This window comes from Harpia harpyja, chromosome 5, assembly GCF_026419915.1.
Source record: "Harpia harpyja isolate bHarHar1 chromosome 5, bHarHar1 primary haplotype, whole genome shotgun sequence".
NCBI classification, from domain to species: Eukaryota; Metazoa; Chordata; class Aves; order Accipitriformes; family Accipitridae; genus Harpia; species Harpia harpyja.
Genome location: NC_068944.1, coordinates 70,238,186 through 70,261,961, shown reverse-complemented (window position 1 = coordinate 70,261,961; position 23,776 = coordinate 70,238,186). Strand labels below are relative to the sequence as shown.

At 40.9% G+C, this 23,776-nt stretch overlaps 1 protein-coding gene across 8 annotated transcripts in view; it reads right to left on the bottom strand.

The window, feature by feature from the left end:
* The window catches only part of EFR3A (EFR3 homolog A), a 98,198-nt gene that overhangs the window by 10,955 nt on the left and 63,467 nt on the right, over positions 1 to 23,776 (bottom strand). For 7 of the 8 annotated variants that reach the window (XM_052787503.1, XM_052787501.1, XM_052787502.1 and 4 more), the window contains 9 exons: positions 23,462 to 23,576; positions 21,576 to 21,627; positions 18,393 to 18,565; positions 18,089 to 18,164; positions 15,066 to 15,227; positions 9,402 to 9,533; positions 8,812 to 8,879; positions 7,479 to 7,606; positions 5,353 to 5,403 (listed from right to left, as the gene is read on the bottom strand). In XM_052787503.1, the coding sequence (XP_052643463.1) occupies positions 5,353 to 5,403; positions 7,479 to 7,606; positions 8,812 to 8,879; positions 9,402 to 9,533; positions 15,066 to 15,227; positions 18,089 to 18,164; positions 18,393 to 18,565; positions 21,576 to 21,627; positions 23,462 to 23,576 (957 nt within the window). The remainder of the gene's footprint in view (positions 1 to 5,352; positions 5,404 to 7,478; positions 7,607 to 8,811; positions 8,880 to 9,401; positions 9,534 to 15,065; positions 15,228 to 18,088; positions 18,165 to 18,392; positions 18,566 to 21,575; positions 21,628 to 23,461; positions 23,577 to 23,776) is intronic. The other variant, XM_052787500.1, reaches the window with a different exon arrangement.

Genomic DNA, 23,776 nt, shown 5'->3' with positions numbered 1-23,776 from the left:
ACTTCCATGTATCTCATTTACAAAACCATGCATTGCGATGTCACATTTTCGATTTTAGCCAAGATCAAGCCATTTGGACCTGCCCATTATTACTTGATAACTTGCACTGCACATAGTTAGAAGCACCCACAGGCACTTGATACTAAGATAAAGAGAACGACTGTAAAACTCCTGCACCACAAGGTAATTTATGCTGGTTCTTTACAACCTTTGTTTAAACCACTTCTAGCAATGCGCTTTTGCAGTGCAAATATTGAGCATGAATAAAGAGAATTCATTCCAGCAGAGCTGAACATACTCAGCTTTTAAAAATGAAGAAATAACTTTCAGAAGTCTTATAAATGAAATGCCATTTTAAGATCAAGAGGCAGCGAAAGAACAAGATTAGTGAAAACCACCTGAATTCTAGCTATGTTTGCCAGGTTCTCAGAAACCCTGAGCATCTGAAGTAGCATTTTGAATGATTTACTTAATTTTTAATCCCTGGCTCACTGGTACACAACCCAATACATACAGAGTCTGAGGAAATCACTTTAGCCCTCAAGAGTAAACACAAGACAAAACTACATCTTTGCTGCCATCTTGCTGCTCTCTCTATAATTGACATGCAACCACCAGAAGATACATTTCTGGGACTACTTTGGATAAAATTCATTTTTGTAATGGGTGCCTCACTATACTTGCCTAATAAATATGCCCATTTATCTCTAATTTCAACGTATTCAGTGGGTAAAAAATCGTGAAAATTGTAATTTTTTTTTCTGTTATATGATATAAAGCTCATCTCCACACGCGCAAAGGAGCCCAGAGGCACGAGGGCAGTGGTGGAGCCCCAATACCCACTGCCCCCGTCCCTGCCAGGGCTGTCCCAGGAGCCTTGGCCCCATGGTCCGGCGGTGGCATCCACCCCATGGGGCAATGGAAGCAGCTCTCTGGGTCACCTCGCTGACAGAGGTGGCATCAGTGACTGGGGTACATACAGGACACATGGTGGGATGCAGGGGAACAGCATCTTGGGATTGCACGAGGCTTACTATGGGATGTTTAGGGGAGGAGCAAGGGTGGGGAAAAGGAGGATTGAGATGGTTTGAGATGGTTTGAGATGCTTGAGAAGGAGCAAGCAACAAAAGCAGAGCGATAAGGGGATAAAGGCATCAGTCCCTTGTAAACCAGTTGCTGATCAGTACATGCATCTGGCCATGCCCTGAGCCTCATCAGTGCAGCCTGTCCCATCTTCTAATTAAATTCCATTTCTCTTTTCCTGGGTGAGGGACTCTATTCTTTGTGCAGGTGTGTGCATGGGGGTCTGAGCACAGCAACTGGAGTCAGACCACAGGTCAGAAGGCCTGTGTGTCTGAAGTGAGCAAAGGTGCACAGCATCCATGCGTGATCACGAGGCAATATCAAGCTGGACCAGCAGGTGAGTAAGTCAAGTGGCCTGGGAACGGTGGGTGTCCGTGTGTGCCTGGCTTTCTGTGCGTCTCTGAAGGGGACGCACCTGGAAGGACCAGGAGGCCAGAACAACTGTCAGAAAGACCATGGAGCCTGGGGGGTTAACTGAGACCCATGTGTACACACACATGTGCATTACTGTTGGGCTGGTTTTGGCTGGAATAGAGTTAATTTTCTTCACAGTAGCTACTATGGGACTATGTTTTGGATTTGTGCTGGAAATGGTGTTGATAATACAGGGATGTTCTAGCTGTTGCTGAACAGCGCTTACACAGAGTCAAGGCCTTTTCTGCTCCTCACACTGCCCTGCCACTGAGTAGGCTGGGAGTGCACAAGAAATTGGGAGGGGACACAGCTGGGACAGCTGATCCCAAATGACCAAAGGGATATTCCAGACCATATTACATCATGCTCAGCAATAAAACTAGGAGGGAGGTTGGCGGGGGGGCCACTGCTCGGGGAATGGCTGGGAATGGGTAGGTTGGTGGTAAGCAACCGTTTTCATTTGCATCACTTGTCTTTCTTGGGTTTTATTTCTCTCTGTGTTATTTTCCTTTTCATTACAATTTAATATTACTACTGCCATTATTAGTATTATTTTATTTCAATTATTACACTGTTCTTATCTCAACCCACGTGTTTTCTCACTTTTACCCTTCCAATTCTCTTTCCCCATCCTGCTGAGGGGAAGAAAGAGCAAGTGGTTGTGTGGTGCTTAGTTACCAGCTGGGGTTAAATGAAGACAGTCCTTTTTGGTGCCCAACGTGGGGCTCAAAGGGTTTGAGATAACAACACATTTGATTGGAATGTGGCAGATCGAATTTATAGCTGTTATTGGTGTTTAGCTATTCATTGACAGGGTCCTGTGCTTGTGTCGTGGTTTAACCCCAGCCAGCAACTAAACACCACGCAGCCGCTCACTCACTCCCCCCCACCCAGTGGGATGGGGGAGAAAATTGGGAAAAGAAGCAAAACTCATGGGTTGAGATAAGAACGGTTTAATAGAACAGAAAAGAAGAAACTAATAATGATAATACTAATAAAATGACAACAGTAATAATGAAAGGATTGGAATGTACAAATGATGCGCAGTGCAATTGCTCACCACCCGCCGACCGACACCCAGCTAGTCCCCGAGCGGCGATTCCCCGCCCCCACTTCCCCGTTCCTATACTGGATGGGACGTCACATGGTATGGAATACCCCGTTGGCCACTTTGGGTCAGCTGCCCTGGCTGTGTCCTGTGCCAACTTCTTGTGCCCCTCCAGCTTTCTCGCTGGCTGGGCATGAGAAGCTGAAAAATCATTGACTTTAGTCTAAACACTACTGAGCAACAACTGAAAACATCAGTGTTATCAACATTCTTTGCATACTGAACTCAAAACATAGCACTGTACCAGCTACTAGGAAGACAGTTAACTCTATCCCAGCTGAAACCAGGACAGCTTGCCATGCAGTGGGCTTGCTTTGCTGTATATTAGAGTCTAGTACTCATTAGTGGCTGCTTTTTGCTTTTGCTGCTTGCTGTACTGCTTGTCATCTTACTCTGCTGTGCCTGGGAAAATTTTGATAACAGCAATGGTGATGCTCCTGGGCTGGCAGATAGCCAGGGCATTGCTGCTGTTTCTGTGCTGCTGTACTGGACATGCTGGAACTCCAGCGTGAACTCGAGTCAAAGGGACTGTGACCTCTGGATCAATCCACGTGGGAGCAGGATACCCCAAAGCAGCTGTGGCTGTGGATAAGTCCACACCAGAGCAGGTACATCTCGAAGCATCTGTGGCTGTGGTTATGTCTGTGCTGCAGCAGATATAGCTCTGAAGGGATTGTGGCCCATGTGTAAGGCCACACTGGAACAGGTGCACCTCAAAGCAACTGTGGCTGTGGATAAGTCTATGTCACAGCAGGTATACCCCTGGAGAGACTGTGGCTCATAGATAAGGCTCCACTTGGAGCAGGTATACCCCTAAGGGACTGCAGTCTGTGGATAAGTCCAAGCTGGAGCAGGGGCAGGGGGAGGAGTTCTTTGCAATATTAAACCCTATAGTCTGGCCCCAAAGGGACGAGGGGTGGAGACTGTAATAGAAATACCTCTAAATTGTTGTAACCCATGATTTGAGTTGCAGGTTATAGGAGATACTATAGCAGGAACTACCTGAACCAAGGAGGACAAGCCTTACAAGAAGCAGTGCAAGTGCAGCAGTGACCAGACCTGAGCTGGCTTTGGTGCCCAATAACTCCACACAACACACCACCTCTCCTGTCCTGACTGACCACCATAACAGATGGAGCCCAAAGTTGTGGACTAAATGAACTCTATGGACATTTGCGGACATTTTATGGGCATTTGACAGGGGTGGTCCACAGAATAAGGGAATGACATCCGTGTATTATACCAAAGGATGGCAAGGGGAGTGGGGGTTAATGAGGATGTATTGGATAGTGTGGGACTGGAGCATGATATAAATGGTATGGAATAAGGGGTGGAGAATGTGCTGGTTTTGGCTGGGATAGAGTTAATTTTCTTCACAGTAGCTACTATGGGACTATGTTTTGGATTTATGACCAAAACAGTGTTCATAACACATGGACATTTTCATTAGTGCTGAGTAGTGCTTACACAGAGTCAAGGCCTTTTCTGCTTCTCACGCAGCCCCACCAGCAAGTAGGCTGGGGATGCACAAGAAGTTGGGAGGGGACACAGTTGGGACAGCTGACCCCAACTCACCAAAGGGATATTCCAGTCCATACAGCATCATGCTCATGGAATGTTCAGAGTGATGGCATTTGTCTTCCCAAGTAACTGTTATGTGTGACGGAGCCCTGCTTTCCTGGAGATGGCTGAATGCCTGCCTGCCCATGGGAACTGGTGAATGAATTCCTTGTTTTGCTTTGCTTGCATGCGCAGCTTTTGCTTTACCTATTAAACTGGTTTTATCTCAAGCCATGAGTTTTCTCACTTTTACCCTTCTGATTCTCTTCCTCATCCCACTGGTGGGGAGTGAGCAAGCGGCTGCGCGGTGCTTAGTTGCCAGCTGGGGTTAAACCACGACAGTCCTTTTTGGCAGCTGTGTCATCTCCCAACTTCTTGTGCACCCCCAGCCTACTCGCTGGTGGGGTGGGGTGAGAAGCAGAAAAGGCCTTGACACTGTGTAAGCACTGCTCAGCAATAACGAAAATACCCCTGTATTATCAACGCTGTTTTCAGCACAAAGTGAAAACATAGTCCCATACAAGCTACTATGGAAAAAATTAACTCTATCCCAGTCAAAACCAGCACAACTGTGCACAAGGGGTATCTGTACCAGCAGCTGGACTGGGGCTGTGGGCCTTGGGGACTCACATGCTCAGATGCCAGTGACCAGGAAGGCTGGGAACCAGGAGACAGCTGGTGGGTAGACAGTGTCTAAGCCCAGCTACCAGTGGGATGCACACAGAACTTATGCACATATACATGTCCCACTAATGAGCCTTTATCCTGAACAGCCAGCAAGTAAGATGAATCATCGTTCCATGAACAGCTGAGAGCTTCTTCCAACTTCCTACCAAGTTCTTGTAATTTCACTCAAAGACATAATTAGTACTATCACAAAAATGATACCCATAGCTCTACTACCTGCTCAGGAAAAGAAAATAGGAAGCTACCATATTGTAGAGTTCCAAATCAAGAATAAACACAAAGAGAAACCTTGCAGCAGCTAACATTTCTACAGGTATGTCAAGGAGATAAACAAACAAAAAAACCCAAAAGGAAACACTAAGTACACTAAATACAACACAATTTCTGGCCTAAAGGTCTAAAGGCCTTCTAAAAGCGTTTTTCTTTTTTGGACTGTGCACATCATATACAGACACACTACAGCTACCAGGAGAGCAGGCTGACCTACAACTCATTGTTACCTTTTGACTTGTGTCTGCATTTATGAGGTTTTTTACCTGACGGAAATAGGGCTAAATTAAAAAAAAATTATATATGTACAGACAAAAAATTATTAAATGTACATTTAAGTATCAGCTTCCCCCCTCCCCCAAATAAGGAAGAGTACAAGGTACAAAAAGTTGCAAGTATGAATGTCTTTCAAACTGGTAAGAAGTACCAAAAACTGAAGGAGAAACAGGATGAATATTCTGTGTCTATAAGTAATTGTTAAGCATTACATCATTAATACGCAGAAACACTAGATATAATTAGGATGAAATCTTTACTGGCTTTTTGGGTTCAACCATAACTTTCACAGGAATATATAAAAAAAAAAGTGTCCATCTTTTACTAAAATTATTGATATATTTTGAAACACTGTATTCTAGCATAATATAATAGTAGAAATTAAACATTTAAGTCAAAATGAAAAGTTTTAGAATTCCAAAATACTCACTTTGGTCCTGATTCAATTAAATGAAAATCTTGGAAGCTCAATATCAGAGGATCAGAGATTAATGATCCTAATCAGATATGGTAACAGACATGAAACCAGTTTTGGTTACTGGTTTTTGCAAAAGACTACAACACAAAAAACCCCCACCCATCTGATTCACATACTCTAAGATTTAGCATTAAATACGGCCATTTCTCATTACTTGAAGAGGCAATTAAGCACGTACTTGCTGCTAAACTCGCTTAACCTTGTCAGAACTTACATATCTTCCTGTGTAGGAATGCATTTTTATGAAAGTACCCAAGAAAAATGTGGCATGGTCATTTGGATATAAATACCTCTCATTTTCTAGAAGAGGCTTAATATAAGTTTCCAACCAGGCTATCTTTTTTATTCCATTCTCATTCACTCACTCAAAGACAGTAAAAATTGAAAAAGTAACATTTCTTTACTTGCTACTTAACTCTTCCGCCAATACTAAAATATGTTAACTGTTGTTTGGATGCCAGAGAAATAATCTGTCAAGTATAGCAACATTTTCCTTTTTAGAAGATGACAACGAGCAACAGAAAATACAGACATTGCAGCTGTGTCTCAGAATATATCACTAGTTTGCCTGCTAGCACATGGGACAAAACCACATCTGTTGTTCTGGAGAACTCATTCCCTCCCATAGCAGCTATCCAAAAAATCTTATTCAAGAGCGGGCGGCAATGTCTCTGAATCATGCTGCCAAGTGTGACAGATCTGGCATTCACTGTCCATATGTACTATGTTTCTTTCTGTGCATAAGCTACAAAACATAGGAATAATTTTCCTGCTAGGAATTTTTATTTCTCAAAAATGTCATGATTCAGACTGGGATGTCCCATAGTCTACTACAATAATAACCAGTTATGTACAGCCACAAAACACACACAGTTAGTAAAACAAATGCTTCAAACAATTTTTTTCAGTGAGTTGCTCAATTGGCTGTTGAAAATATATTAAAAGCAGAAAACACTGTGTCACATACTAAGCTAGTCATTCACTCACTATTCAGGCATCCTGCGTAGCATGGACTCTCACAAATCTGCCTCAGGCATACTTTATTTTCATTGCGTTACCTGACATTAAGCTAGCATAGGTATGTAATAGAGGAAAACATAACACTTTTGATTAAATTAACATCTGATCATTGAGAATTTGGCTAAGGCCAATAACTCAAGTCAGCATAAGGCCAGATGGCAAAAAGATGGGATATGTTTCATCTAGTGTTTATATAAAAAGGATCAAGTATGCTGACTTGTATAATCCTTCCTCTCCTGCTAACTCAAATTAATACAGAAAACCAGTAATAATCACTACTATCTTCATAGGTATTCTTTCAAAAGCAAAGACTTCATTAAAAAAAGTTGAAGTGGGTTCAAGAATTTTCTGCCCCACATCCTGAATTTAAGGAAAAATAAGTCTTAAAGGAAACAAAGTTGAAACTTCTTAGCAATAATACTGTAGCTAATGCGAAAAAAACCCCAAACATCTTGAGAAAACAAAATTATACTATGATTAAGTTTTCTTGACAAGCAGTCACATTACATTTCATTGGCACACAACACATTAAGAAAGCATTCTTAACTGGTACTTAGCAGTTTGCCACTAATCACCACTCACCTGTTACCTGGGGTACATATGGAACTGACAATCTTTCCACACTGTATCCACTGCCTCCTAATGATTCTGCAATCTTGTTTGTCAGGAAAAATAAATTTTTTTCATGCTTCTCTAAGGATTTTGGAAGACTGTAAAAATATATATGTGAAGTTAATGAACAAATCTCTATTGGTAGATAATAAGTAAAACATTTTTCCAATGTCTGCAAGCAACCAAAAAGCTGGTATGATCAATGGTAATGATTTGATGGAAATAAAACTTGCTCAGTTTTTTAGGAATGAATATACACCCCAGAATTAGTCCACTGAATACTTCTGCAATATTTTAAATTACCTTAACACTTCTTGGTTATCTGCAATATGTTCCTCACCTATTCTGCTACATCTTGCAAGAATATGGTATTTGTTAATTAGGAAAAACTGCAGAGTAATAGTATTTGCCATTTGCCAGCAATGTGCCCTTGTGGCAAAAAAGGCTAAGGGTATCCTGGGCTGCATTAGGAGGAGTACTGCCAGCAGGTCAAGGGAGGACATCCTTTCCCTCTACTCAGCACTGGTAAGGCCACACTGTGTTAAGTGCTGGGCTCTCCAGGACAGGAGAGACATGGACTTTAGAGATTCCAACAAAAGGGTCACTAGGGCGGATTAAGGGACTGGAGCATCTCTCCAATGAAGAAAGACAGAGAGAGCTGGGACAGTTCAGCATGGAGAAAAGAAGGTGGATCTTATCAATGTGTACAACTACCTTAAGGGAGAGATGGTGGAAAGACAACAGAGCCAGGCTCTTTTCAGTGGTGCCCACTAACAGGAGCAGAAGCAATGGGCACAAACAAACACAGAAGGTTCTGTCTGAACATCAGGAAACACTTTTTTACTGTGAGGGTGACCAAGCAGTGGCACAGGTTGCCCAGAGAGATTGTGGAGTCTCCATCCTTGGAGATATTCCAAAGCCATCTGGATGTGGTCCTGGACAGCCTGCTCTAGGTGACCCTGCTTGAGTAGGGGGGTTGGACCAGATGACCTCCAGAGGTCCCTTCCAACCTCACCTGTTCTGTGATTCAGTGAAAATGCATTTTGCTGTGTTAGCACGTACACCAAGCATCACATTGTGCAGATGTAAGTGCCTCTGACTACAATAAAAAAAAAAGTCTGAAAACCAGATTTTTTCATATATGCATATATGCTTTTAATGCTTGGTTTTCTTCTGCCTATCCTGTAACCTATTAAACCTCTAAACTATTTTTCACATATGCAACATATTTCAATGACATGTGATTTTTAATAGTAAAATAGGTACTTCACTCTTCATTAGTTCACATTCTATATCTACTTACTTGCATTTGTCTTTGAAAATTGTTTCTGGTAGAAAATAAGATGCTTCCAGACTTCTAGTTTCGATGACCTGAAAAAAAACCAAGACAAACAGTACAAACAGAGTAGTTCCATAGCTATTTTCTCCAATGACTAAGTTGCTTAAAGCAGTTCTACTGTAGCAGATTACCAATCCTTCACTAACATCTACCTCAGCACAAATGAGACCTTTAAAATGTCTTTTAACCAGAGAAAGAGATTGTGGCACTCACCCTTCAGACTAAAAATCTGGTTCTCATGGTCTTGTGCATGTCAGTACTGTTTTACCAAAGCCAATGAGGCTGTAAAGTCTTATACCACATGCGGATTTAGCCCGTTATATATGGTACCACAAGCAAAATAAATATGCTATACCTTGAGAGAAGAATATTCTGTGCATAATTTTAAGAGTCAGCAAGAAATGCCATTGGAGACCAAAGACAAAGAGCAATGTTGGTGGACACAAATACAGTAGAGGAACACCACAAGCAACTACTTGACAGAAGGTATTTACCCGTTTTACAATAGAATGTCTACTGTTCTAAATTACTTAAATTACTTAATTATGTGTTACCTTGCTGACATGCTGACAAAAGGCAGGAACTGCAATCATCTGACTGAGAAAGTTTAGATATGCTGCAACCAATGCCATGACACCACAACGATTAAACATTGGCAGATTATCCTCATTGATGATGGCAATGTCCTGAAATATAAACGATAACATTATACTTTCCAAAGTTAACAGGTTGTCCCAAATATATGGAAGTCAAAATTAGTAACACTAGCTGACATATGATGACTATTTGGTATTACTTAGCATTTAATACCTCTCATCTTAAAATCCTAGTCTTTTAGCTCACTCCTGAATTAGGTAGAGAGTTTGAAGGATTCAACACCTATGAAGAGAAATAAATCCACTCAACTCAAACTTCTGTGTCTCAGAGAGTACAGGTTAATGACTGGTAGTCTCTTGTCCTTACCACCTGCTGATCATAACTTTTTTCAGGAAAATTAGAAACAGTAGTTTAATACTAAAAATCACTCTATGTGAGTACCATAAAGCAAATTATTTAATGCTTATTAGCATTTCTCTGTTTATTCAGATTGTATTGTTTTTCTCTAGTAGAATCATAGAATCATTTAGGTTGGAAAAGACCTTCAAGATCATCGAGTCCAACCATCAACCATGCCCACTAAACCATGTCCTGAAGTGCCCTGTCTACATGCTTTTTGAATACCTCCAGGGATGGTGACTCCACCACTTCCCTGGGCAGCCTGTTCCAATACCTGACAACCCTTTCAGTAAAGAAATTTTTCCTAATATCCAACCTAAACCTCCCTTGCCTCAACTTGAGGCCATTTCCTCTCATCTTACCTCCAGCCACCTGACAGAAGAGACCAGCACCCACCTCACTACAATCTCCTTTCAGGTAGTTGCAGAGAGCGATAAGGTCTCCCCTCAGCCTCCTTTTCTCCAGACTAAACAGCCCCAGTTCCCTCAGCCGCTCCTCCTAAGACTTGTGCTCCAGGCCCCTCACCAACTTGGTTGCCCTTCTCTGGACACGCTCCAGCACCTCCATGTCTTTCCTGTAGCGAGGGGCCCAAAACTGAACACAGGACTCGAGGTGCGGCCTCACCCGTGCCAAGTACAGGGGAACAATCACCTCCCTGCTCCTGCTGGCCACACTATTTCTGATACAGGCCAGGATGCTGTTGGCCTTCTTGGCCACCTGGGCACACTGCTGGCTCATATTCAGCCGGCTGTCCACCAGCACCCCCAGGTCTTTCTCTGCCGGGCAGCTTTCCAGCCACTCTTCCCCAAGCCTGTAGTGCTGCATGGGGTTGTTGTAAGCCAAGTGCAGGACCCAGCATTTGGCCTTGTTGAACCTCAAACAATTGGCGTCAGCCCATCGATCCAGCCTGTCCAGATCCCTCTGTAGAGCCTTTCTACCCTCGAGCAGATCAACCCTCCCTCCCAATTTGGTGTCATCTGCAAACTTACTGAGGGTGCACTCGATCCCCTCGTCCAGATCATTAATAAAGATATTAAACACAACTGGTCCCAAAACTGAGCCCTGGGGAACACCACTTGTGACCAGCCACTGTATTGGGTTTGTGTGGCAAGGTTTTGGTAGTGGGGGGGGGTTACAGGGGTGGCTTCTGTAAGAAGCTGCTGGAAGCTTCCCCTGTGTTCGAGAGAGCCAATGCCAGCCAGCTCTAAGATGGACCCGCCGCCGGCCAAGGCCGAGCCAATCAGCGATAGTGGTAGCGCCTCTGTGATAACATTTTTAAGAAGGAAAAAAAGTTGCTGGGACAGACAGAAAGAGCAGCCGGAGAGAGGAGTGAGAACAATGTGAGAGAAACAGCCCTGCAGACCCCAAGGTCAGTGAAGAAGGAGGGGGAGGAGGTGCTCCAGGTGCTGGAGCAGAGATTCCCCTGCAGCCCGTGGGGAAGACCATGGTGAGGCAGGCTGTCCCCCTGCAGCACATGGAGGTCCACGGTGGAGCAGATATCCACCTGCAGCCCCTGGAGGACCCCATGCCGGAGCAGGTGGGTGACCGAAGAGGCTGTGACCCCGTGGGAAGCCCATGCTGGAGCAGGGTCCTGGCAGGACCTGCGGATCTGTGGAGAGGAGCCCACGCTGGAGCAGGTTTTCTGGCAGGACTTGTGACCCCGTGGGGAACCCACACTGGAGCAGTGTGCTCCTGAAGGACTGCACGCCATGGAAGGGACCCACGATGGAGCAGTGTGTGAAGAACTGCAGCCTGTGGGAAGGACCCATGTTGGAGAAGTTTGTGAAGGACTGTCTCCCGTGGGAGGGACCCCACGCTGGAACAGGGGAAGAGTATGAGGAGTCCTGCCCCTGAGGAGGATGAAGCAGCAGAAATAATGTGTGATGAACTGACCGTAAACCCCAGTGTCCATCCCCCTGCACCGCTGGGGGGGTTAGGTAGAGAATCTGGGATTGAAGTTGTGCCTGGGAAGAAGGGAGGGGTGGAGGGAAGGTGTTCTGAGATTTGGGTTTATTTCTCATTACCCTACTCTGGTTGATTGGTAATAAATTGAGTTAATTTTCCCCAAGTTGAGTCTGTTTTGCCCATGATGGTAATTTGTGAGTGATCTCTCCTGTCCTTATCTCGACCCACAAGCCCTTTGTTATATTTTCTCTCCCCTGTCCAGCTGAGGAGTGGGGAGTGATAGAACGGCTTTGGTGGGCACCTGGAGTCCAGCCAGGGTAAACCCACCACAGGCGCCAACTGGATTTCACCCCATTCACCACAACCCTTTGGGCTCGGCCATCCAGCCAGTTTTTTACCCAACGAAGAGTACACCTGTCTAAGCCATGAGCTGCCAGCTTCTCAAGGACTATGCCATGAGAGACAGTGTCAAAAGCCTTACTAAAGTCCAGGTAGACAACACCCACAGCCTTTTCCTCATCCACTAGGCAGGCCACTTGGTCATAGAAGGAGATCAGGTTGGTTAAGCAGGACCTGCCTTTCATGAACCCAAGCTGACTGGGCCTGATCCCCTGGTTGTCCTGCACATGCCGTGTGAGCGCACTCAAGATGAACTGCTCCATAATCTTCCCCGGTACCGAGTTCAGGCTGACAGGCCTGTAGTTCCCCGGATCCTCCCTCTGACCCTTCTTGTAAATGGGCATCGCATTGGCAAGCCTCCAGTCGTCTGGGACCTCCCCTGTTGACCAGGATTGCTGACAAATGATGGAGAGTGGCTTGGCAAGCTCCTCTGCCAGCTCCCTCAGTACTCTTGGATGGATCCCATCTGGTCCCATAGTCTTGTGAGTGTCCAGACGGCCTAGCAGGACACTAACTATTTCCTCCTGGATTATGGGGGGTATATTCTGCTCTCTGTCCTTGCCTTCCAGCTCAGGGGGCAGAGTACCCTGAGGATAACTGGTCTCACTATTAAACACTGAGGCAAAGAAGGCATTAAGTACCTCAGCCTTCTCCTCATCTCTGGTGGCAATGTTCCCCTCTGTATCCAATAAAGGACAGATATTCTCCTTGGCTCTCTTTTTATTGTTAACATATTTGTAAAAACATTTTTTGTTGTCTCTTACAACAGTGGCCAGATTAAGTTCTAGCTGAGCTTTTGCCTTTCTAATTTACTCTCTGCATGACCTAACAAGATCCCTGTACTCTTCCTGAGCTGCCTGCCCTTTCTTCCAAAGATGGTAAACTCTCCCTTTTTTTCTTGAGTCCTTGAAGAATGTCCAGCCTTCCTGGACCCCTTTGCCCTTCAGGACTGTCTCCCAAGGGACTCTCTCAACCAGTGTCCTGAAAAGGCCAAAGTTTGCCCTCTGGAAGTCCATAGTGGTGGTTGTGCTGACCACCTTCCTTGCCTCACCAAAAATTGAGAATTCTATCATTTCATGGTCGCTAAGCCCAAGACGGCCTCTGACCATCACACCTCCCACTAGTCCTTCCCTGTTTGTAAACAGTAGGTCTAGCAAGGCTCCTCCCCTGGTAGGCTCACCTACCAGCTGTGTCAGGAAGTTATCTTCCACACACTCCAGGAACCTCCTAGACTGCTTGCTCTCCGCCGTGTTATATTTCCAGGAGACGTCTGGAAAGTTGAAGTCCCACATGAGAACGAGGGCACACGATTGTGAGACTACTGCCAGCCGCTTGTAGAATGTTTCATCTGTCTCTTCAAGCTGGTTGGGTGGTCTATAACAGACTCCCAGCACGATATCTGCCTTGTTGGCCTTCCCTCTCATCCTTACCCATAAGCACTCAACCTTGTCATCACAATCATGGAGCTCTGTACAATCAAAACACTGCCTAACATAGAGAGCCACCCCACCACCTCTCCTTCCTTGGCTATCCCTTCTGAAGAGTTTGTAGCCATCCATTGCAGCACTCCAGTCATGGGAGTCATCCCACCATGTTTCTGTGATAGTGACTAAGTCATATCTATCCTGCTGCACAACGGCTTCCAGCTCCTCCGTTTACTGCCCACGCTGCACGCATTGGCATAGATGCACTTGAGCTGGGCTATCGATTCCACCCCCAACATTGGCATGCTGCCCCCAGGCTCAGCTCTGGTGACCCTAGTTTTATCCCCTACCCCCTTCAAACCTAGTTTAAAGCCCTCTCTACAAGCCCCACCATCTCATGAGTGAGAATCCTTTTCCCCCTTTGAGATAGCTGGACTCCATCTGTCCCCGGTAAGCCTGGTGCCGAGTAAACATCCCCATGTCCAGAAAACCCAAAATTCCACCGAGGGCACCAGCCTCTGAGCCACGTATTAATCAGGTGTGTTTTCCTGTTCCTTTCAGTATATTTCCCTGCCACTGAAGGGATTGAGGAAAACACTACCTGTGCTCCCGATCCTTCCACTAATCACCCCAGTGCCCTGAAGTCCCTTTTGGTTGCCTTTGGATTTCTCCCTGCAATCTCATCACTGCCAACCTGCACAACTAATAGCGGGTAATAATCAGAGGGCCAAACCAGACCAGGGAGTTTCCTAAAGTCATTTTCATCAAGTAAGGATTTGGTTCAGTGTCATATTTTAAAATTAAGGATGCACTTGGGACTTCAGAGGTTTCATAATGCAGGTGCACATTAGGGAATAAGGCTAACGGCAGAAAGCAAAGTGGGAATACAGGACATAATTTCATCAGATTTCTATGGCATATGCTAGCACTATTTTTTCTGAATGCTTTAATTTCAACATAGATAAACCTACTAAGTTTTACAGTTTCACTGAGGACTGTATGCAAGTATAAAATAATGTTTGATCCTGTAAAGGAAATGTTAAGGAATAAAGCCTGTCAACACACTGATAGAATTTTACTCTAAGGTAAGATTAAATAGCCTGGTTTGACAAATATTTCCAACTAATCAATTAACCAAAAGCTTTCTTTGAAGGTGAGGACAGTCCGTATATTTTATACAGAACACTGATGCAAGATCACAGGTTTTAAAAACACTCTGTCAATCTAGGGAATGTTTCAACAAATTTCCACAGCTGCTATATTTCCCAAAGAGAACATGCTGTAGAAGTTTGTAACAAATGTGATTAGCTGAAGCTTCCCTATTAATAAGTGGTATTTACGAAGTGTACTTCCTTAACAGATCAATCAGATTCGGACTGAATGATGTGATTTCCAATTTTAAGATCAATGTGAAAACAAAAAACAGTTATCCACATCTCCAATAACAAATATAAATTGTCAATCAATGAACCCAAGACTGATTCAGACTCATACCTGCAAAGCAATAGCTAATCGAATGAGGTCAATAACCACTTCTTCATTGGCTAGTTCAATTGTGGTAAGAGCTAGAGATGTAAACAGTAGTTCAAAGTTTTTTTGGACATTGTCTTCTTCTTTACAGCCTAAGTAGATGTGTCTGTACAACTGCTGACCATGCTATAAAAGATAAAAAAGGGAAAATGAGTATTAAAATCACAGAATAATTTCGGTTAGAAATGATAATATAAAGGTCCTCTAGTCCAACTCCCTACTTCCAAGCAGGGCCAGCTTTGATGTTAGATCATTTTAGATAGAAAATTAAAAAATAGAATACATGTATACACATACACAAACAAGTACATGATTAATTAAGAAGACTACTACTTTATAACAACAGCTTCTTTATAAATACAGCACTGTTCTATTTTATGTAGAATTGTACAGATAGGGAAGATGATAAAGTGAATTGCACTTGAATACTGCACTGTGTGCTATTCAGAAAAAAAATTGCCAATTTATGAAAAGAAGAAAACAAAAAGTAGATCTTGAAACATTCTCAAGAACATTCAAGTAACTGAGGAGCTTCAAGGGTTATCCTTGTGAAGACATCAAAAAGTTGTTCATTAAGCAAGGCTCCTTGAATAGCAAACCAAGAAAAAGTTCTGCTAGACGGTGTTTCAGAAGATAAGTAGGACTTATTTATCAATGTGCATAGGGAGGCTTTAGCTCTAGTGAAGAACATAGGTTATCTAATTAAAGACCTTCAACTTCGAAAGTGACTTTCCTCATAACACTGTGCTTAACCAAAGTTTTGTAAAGAAACTATTATCTCAACACAAAAAAAGAAATGAAAACACAGAAAGGCAGGATAAGAAGCAGGTTTTGCATGCAACCACCCCAGCATTCTTAATCTGTAGAGGATACAGGTCTTTATCAGTTGACACAGTTAATTTTCAAGATCTAAGCGCTGACGCTTCATGGAGTACTAGTTCAATTTTAGAAGGAAAAAGAAAACTCATTTTAACATCTGTTTTTGAAGCAGGACATATTCACTTAAGAAATAATAAAGATGTTGTTGGTCTTTTTATTACTTCTAAAATCAAATATGTAGTTGTTCAAATACACGTTTTATTTAGAAAAGAGGGAAAGAGAGCTATTAGCAAAGCACAGAAGCTATTATGAAATAAGCACGCTAAAGGTTAGCTGTTTAAAGACACAGTATATTTGGAAAACAAAAGTAACGAAATGATTCATCCCACTGATAAAGAACTGCACTTAGATATGAAAATAAATTATTATGTGGATTTTCTTGACACGTAGTATCTTTCTAGAAGATTGCAAAATGCAAGAAGTTCAATATTTCCCTTTAAAAAAAGGAAAGAAATAAACCTCCTGGCTTTGAGAAAGTGGACTCAGATGAAAAGAGTTTTGTATCTATGTCTGGTTTAGTTCCACCTAATTTTAGGTACTGAGATTCCTAAGTATGATACACAATTGCCTTAGGATCCCCATCTAACATCAAACAAGCTTAGATGGTCATTCAGATCTTAACGGACTTCTGGAGATGCTTCACCCCTCTTGTTTGATTATGCAAGGGTTCTTGGAAGAGTAGGCTGCTAACTTACACATCTACACTAGGTAACATTAGGTTTATGATATGCACCTGAAACAGTATCACATACATAATTATTGAATGACTTAATTCCCCAGGGTTAATGCTTTTTTTTTGCAAGACTGTATAATCTTTTCTTGACCTGATAAGAGTCTCTTTTCCTCTCCTGCCCTTTTTCAGATTAGAGTGTTAACAATTCAAATATTTAGTTTGACAATTAAAATTTTCATCTAGCAAAATCAGTAAATACAACTTACCCAAACTGTTTTAAATCCTAGATATTAAATTGAAGAATTAAAATTTAATTCACTTTTACAAAGATACATTACTAATAATGGCCAATGTTGGAGTATTCTTTATATTTGTATTATTTCAGTATTAATCAAAACAGGTGTAAATAAACTGCAAGGAATATCAACTGTATTAACTTAGCGAGAACATTTATCTTGCAATGTTACTTGAAAATCGCACAACTCTAGTATGCATATTATTACATATGTAGTATTTTTGCCTCTGGACAAGTTAAACTGCAATTCTTCTGGTTTTTATGATTAGAATATTAAATTAGGTCAGCACTCTGAAGACACACATTTTTATTTCGCAATTAATAGGAAACAAAAACAAAGCAGCATGGGATAGCTGTGAGAAATGAATATATTTTCTCAGGCAGATAACAGTGATAAATGTTCTAAAGCCTGCTTGAGATGACTTCAAGTAATTTGTACTTATTTGTTTACAAACATACCTACACAGATAAACCATAATCAGGAATGACAGAGCACACTACTAACTATCTGCATTCTTCCCCACATAGAAAATTAGGTGTTTATTGTAAAGTAGTAATTTCACTCCACATAAGCATCACCTAAAAAAAAAAAACCACCTGTTTTTCTTTAGAAGCAAACATACTCAGAATTCAACCGGCACAACGTCCTGTAAAAGCAATCTTGTAAGAAGGTGCATTTTTTTCTTCAAAGTTAACTTTCTTTGACATCTTTACCTAAAACATAAGACACAAGTCCCTGTACCAAGGCTTTTAAAAAAGATTTTTAAATAAAAAATTGTCTGAAAATGCAACAAAATAAAAGCCATACAAATAAAAAACTAATACTGAGCATAAATGGAATGCTGCACAGGGATCTAACTATAGGGAGGTCTTTTCAGAAACATTGGTTTAGATATACACTGTTCCAATTTCATGCATGCAAGGGTTTTCACTGAAGACATAAATGAAAATTTTATTCAATGGGACCACCTCTCAAGTATCTAGAGCACCTCAACACTGAAACCACTGTAATTTGAATTAAAATCACTTGATACTGATCTTTGTAACTTGTTGCAAAAACACAGTTTTAGAAGAAAAGCAACTGGTTCAGTTACTTTACCTTCTTTCTAGATAGAAAATTTAACTTTTTCATTCTATTACCTTTTTCATGAAGCTCACGTCTTGCCTTGAAATTTTGTCTCGTTTTATCTTTAGATCAGAAACATCTGGTATTATTCTAAAAAGGAAACAAAAATGTCATTTTAGCAAAAAGAAGTTGAAAGGGAAGAGGATGAAGCTTACCTGTAAAACTCTTGCCATCAATAAATGACACTGAACACTGTGCATTTATCAAAACAGTACATTAATGTTTCATATTAGGAAAAATATTTAAAAATCAACAGTACTGATCATTCAGATATTAAACTAGAATTTCAAGTAGGCCAAAGCAAACAAAAAGAACTACCGTATCCCTCTGAGCTTTGCTCTGTTGTCATGCCGATCAATGAGATTATGCAGTATTTCCAAGACCAGCTGCCTTAGCTCAGAGTCTTCCATGAGTGAAGGAGACAATAACGGGTCCAGAAATGGGGGAGGAAGTGCATTAGTTATCGTTGTTGCTTTGTATCCTGAAGTCACCTGTTCATTGTCGGAAGCAAGATTAATGTGTGTCATTATTGCATTGTAAGAATTACTTGCAGCTCTCACTCAATTTTTAGTGGGCTTGCTTTGGCATCTGAAAGGTGGATTCAAATTGAAGTACTGTATTAGTTTTGAAAATTCTTAACCTCACTATGAATTTGGAAGGACTTTAAAACTTATGTTCCGATGAACTTCCTCATCTGTTTTAAAGTGGTATTTCTCAGGATCCTTCCTCTATCGACACACCCAAAAGAAAAATAAAGGTATCATTTATGAAATTTTTTTTAAAAATGGCCTATGAAAAGTTGCAGGGCATGAAATGAAGATGCCAATAGAGATTTTTCCATTTCAGGCTCTGAGCTGCTCATATTTTGTACCGAGTACGCTCACGTGAAGAAAATAAGAGAAATCAGGGCCTATATGTACATCTTCAACATTTATGGATACTACTTTATTGCAAAAAAACCCAGCAAGCAGCAAACCACTTCCTTAGAAATCTGGTACCATGATGTTGTTGTTTTTCTAATACTACCTCTGACTTGCCTCATTTGATTACTTTTGTTTAAAGCAAGCGCTGTAGATACATAAGGAAAAGTTAACTTCTGTCTGGCAAATTAAATATTAATCAGCTGAACATTTACAGCAGTCAGAAATGTTTAAAATTTACTGTCCCTTAAAACGGAGGTTACCAGAATATCACAATCTCAAAACCAAAACAGGATCCAGAAACTGACAAGCATAAACTGTTGAGGATGAGGGGAGCAAAATTATCCAAGATTTAATTATAATAAAAGCACTCATATTTTTATCTAAGGCTTTACATAATAATTATATCTTCATTATGCATACCATTACAGCTTTTACATGTGAACTGCGTTGTACTGGATTTGGCTGGGATAGTTATTTTTCTTAATAGTAGCACACACACTGCTGTGTTTTGGATTTGTGACCAAAACAGTGTTGATAGCACAGGGATGTTTTAGTTGTTGCTGAGCAGTACTTACACAGTGTCAAGGCCTTTTCTGCTTCTCACACTGCCCTGCCAGTGAGTAGGCTGGGAGTGCACAAGAAGTTGGGAGGGGACACAGCCGGGACAGCTGACCCCAACTGACCAAAGGGATATTCCAGACCATATGACATCATGCTCAGCAACAAAATGGGACAGTTTGCAAAGGCTGCTGTTGCTTGGGGACTGGCTGGCTGGTGAGCAATTGGGTTTTGGGTGGGTTTTTTTGTGGTTTGTTTGGGTGGGGTTTTTGTTCATTTCTATTTTTTATCACGTGTTTTCCTTTTTTTTACTTACTATACTGTCTTCATCTCAACCCACTTTTCTCATTTGTACCCTTACCAATTCTCTCCCCAGTCCCACTGGGGAAGAATGAGCAAGTGACTAGGTGATGCTTTGCTGTCTGCTGGGGTTAAACCACAACATGTAAGCAAGCACTATTCCACAGCATAACTGAATAGGTTGAAAGGAAACTGGTTGGCAGAGGAGCATGCAGGTACATGAAGGTATCTAATTAATCATTTTGAAAATGGAAAGTTACTAATATTACAAGCAGTAAGGCTGCAAATAAAAGCGTATAATTTTAATGCAGTGCCAGATTTTAATTGCCTATACAACACTAAGTTGTCTGCCTGTGTGTATGCACAACAAGACTAGTTATGTTATGAAGTATTATTCTTTTGTAAAGAATACATGATGTACAATGCTCAGTTCAGTACACAGAACAGGCAGGGTTCAGTAGTTTCTACTTCTTTATTATGTGTGCAGACTAAACCTTATATACCACAAAAGCTTTGCTCTGAACACAAATTCCTTGCCACATTTTTTCCACAATATTTATCAATGTCTAAGTAATTCATTAAGCATCAAAACGTTCCCTTTCACATCTTTGTGCCATGTTGGAATTGTATTTCCGTGTTCTAAAAGAGGATCCAAAACAAACTTCAGTGTAAAAAATGTTCAATTCCTTCCACATACACAATTCCAATCCAGTTAGAACAATTCTTACTGACTTCATTGGCAATTTTTAAGACTGGAACAGTTTAGGCATAGCTGAGTCTATCTTTAATGAAGACAAAGTACAAAATGACCACCTGAGGTCCTTTCTAACGTGTTTTCTATCTTTAAATTGCAACTGTGAATGCTCAGGTCTTCTGCAAGCCAGCATTTAGGACTTCATATTCTGACAAACAAAGAACAGTTTAACTGATTTGCCTAACACCACACACAAATTTCATGTCAAAGCAGGGATAGAAACTCATTTTCCAGGAAGACATTCTTCTGCTTTAGTCATGAAATCATTCTTTATGCTATCTCCCCTATTTCAGGCACTAAACAGTTTTCAGCTTCTGCAACAACACAGGCCAGGATTCTACAGGAAAGTGCCTCTTTTACTACCCACTTCTGATTCTTACCATCAGGATGTATTTCCAGAAATACTCTCTGAAGGCTTACAGTTCAAAAATGTATTTGTGATAAAACATTTAATCATAGCTTACAAGAAACTTGGGAAATACTAGGAAGGAAAGAACAATGGTGCCTGAGGTTCTAAAGGCTTGGAGATAAGCATCCACTACTACAGTTTTAAAAATATCAGCCATTCTACTAATTACAGGTTTTGTGGTGTCAGAGACAAAAGTGATTTCACTCTGATGTTGCCAGCATCACTGGCAGAACTAGTCAACTCAACCTACTCTACGATGTTCTTTTGGATCTGCAGATCCAATTATAACTGATATTCACTGAAGTGCTCTAAAGAGATGGAGGAGTATTTCTTGAGCTGCTTTTAATGTAAATTGGGAAAACACTGTCACAATTTTACCCAGTAGAACTAGAGATCTGTAGTTTTGTAACAGTAATATTAAGTATGTTTATTTCATATGAGGTATGTTTAATTTTGTAATTGTAATTACAGTTGTAATACTATACTTCTATGTATAAACATATACACAAAGTGAAACGTATGCTTATAACATAATATACTGAATACAGAAGGCTTACCATAAGTAAAGATCTCAATAACATGATTTGAATCCTCCTAGTTCCCAAATCTCTACAATAGGAAAAGAAGTTGAAAATTAGTTTCTTTGCATATCTTCAAAATATTATTCTACTCCAGACATCATTCTAACCACTGCATTTTTGACAAGTGAATACAGCAGTATTGGAAGGGATGCTGGATGACCACAAATAAGGGGCAAGTATCTCCAAATGAGGTGTAGTAACTAAATGTTTTTGAAAGTGACATTTATAGGCAGGCTTAAAAAGCAAAGCACATACAATTGAAAAAACAATAAATGAAATATGTGAAGCAAATCTAAATCTTCACATTTCATTCAGAAATCTCTTTGTATCTGAAATGTTCAACTGCTACATGCTTGACTTAATTTTCACAAGCATTAGCGCTCAGAATTTCTTCTGAATTAAGATGTAATTGACTCTTAAGAAACCAGGACACTTCTTGTTTAAGTCAGACCCCAAAACCCTCTGTTTTCAGATCACAGGAAGTTATATGGAACACCACTTAACCTCTTCTTCATCTGTTCTCGTATTCCATCTGCTGGTACTAAAAGAAGTTAAATACCTATTAGTATATAGTCACATGTGCACTGTTCTTGCAAGATCTTACAAAGGTGCGCTTGGAATAAATTGCTCCATTCAAAGACACTCTTTCAAGAAAGTAAAAAAGGTACAAGCCCTTTTGTCCACCAAATAGCCTAAGAGAAGAGCAAGCCTCTTCATAAAAGTTGACCCCTACATAACAGTGGAAAATTCCACCTTCATGGGCTATAAACCTGGCTACATCCAGTTGGCAGTTTCATTCAAATGTCTTGTGTAACAGTGATCAAATTTTCTGGTAAGCAATGCAAGACTGTACCAACGGTCAGAAAGCCTGCTTTATTCAGAATGACATACGTGCATCATACTAACATACTACTCAGCCCCATGTTTACACAGAATCCCATAAAGGAAAATTGTATAGTTAAACAAAAACACCCCACGCCAACTGGTAATCCAAGTACAGAATTCTAAATGGATTCATATTTCAAATACCTTCTTAATGAGTGATAACTGCCTGACACAGATTTCCATCTTCCATGGAATAGTGTCCCATGCTGCAGGGACACCATACTATATGAAAAGCTACCAAGAAGCCAGGAGAATAACAATGACTTCCTACTTAAGCTAGCAGGGGATCAGACATATGTGGTACAAAGTATCCACACATACCTGGAAAGAATAGCTGCAACCTTTTCAGTCATTTTCCCCATAATGAGGAAAAGCAGTCTTTAAACATAATTATTCATGTTACAGGGAAAAATATTAATCCAGCATATGGCGGCTTTTTAATTATGGGTTTATTACAGGAGTCTGCCCACCTATAGCTTTTTCCTGTTTCTAAATAAATAGGGAAAATCTAAACCAAAACAAATTCACTGGAATTTCTGCAGTTTATATCTTAATCTGAAGTCAGCTTGTACAAAATGAAGAAAAAACAAAAACCACTTGTAAATTATGCAGCTATTTGAAAAAATTTAGTCATAGTTTGATTTCCCTCATTCACAAAACACACATATAAGAAGTTATGGAGTTAACCACCATTAAGTAGATAATTTCAGAAACATTTGTACAGATGTGGAGAGAAGGAATGTTTTAGTGCAAAGTAAGTTGCATTCGAATCAGGCATTTTCTATCAGTAACGTGTTTGGAGATTGATTTCGTACCACTGACACTGTGCTTGTCTTGATTCTGCATAGTACTTAATACAGCCCCTAATGAGTGAGAATTTACATTTCACTTTTCTTAATGTTTTTCACTTCTTAATTTATCAGGATTCTAAAATCTAAATTTTTAATTAAAAATTAAGAAATGTAGAATATACAAACCCAAGGTGACTGGTATCCAGTGATTGTGAATTTGTCCCCAAAACAGGTACTTTTCCCATAATGAACATCATAATCTCTGATCTCTGGTAATCTGGGAGATTGCTTCCAAAAAATCCTAAATAAAAATGGAATGAAATCACAGAAGGAAAGAGATACAGGGCCCTTCTTTTTAAAAGAAAAGCCTTATAAATACAAGGAATATATTAACAAGGTGAGAATAGATGAAGAATAAAACTATGATTTGTTTTAGGGCATAACACTCACATATTCATTTCTGCTAAATGGCTTTACAGTCTTTTCAGGACCCTCACTTTC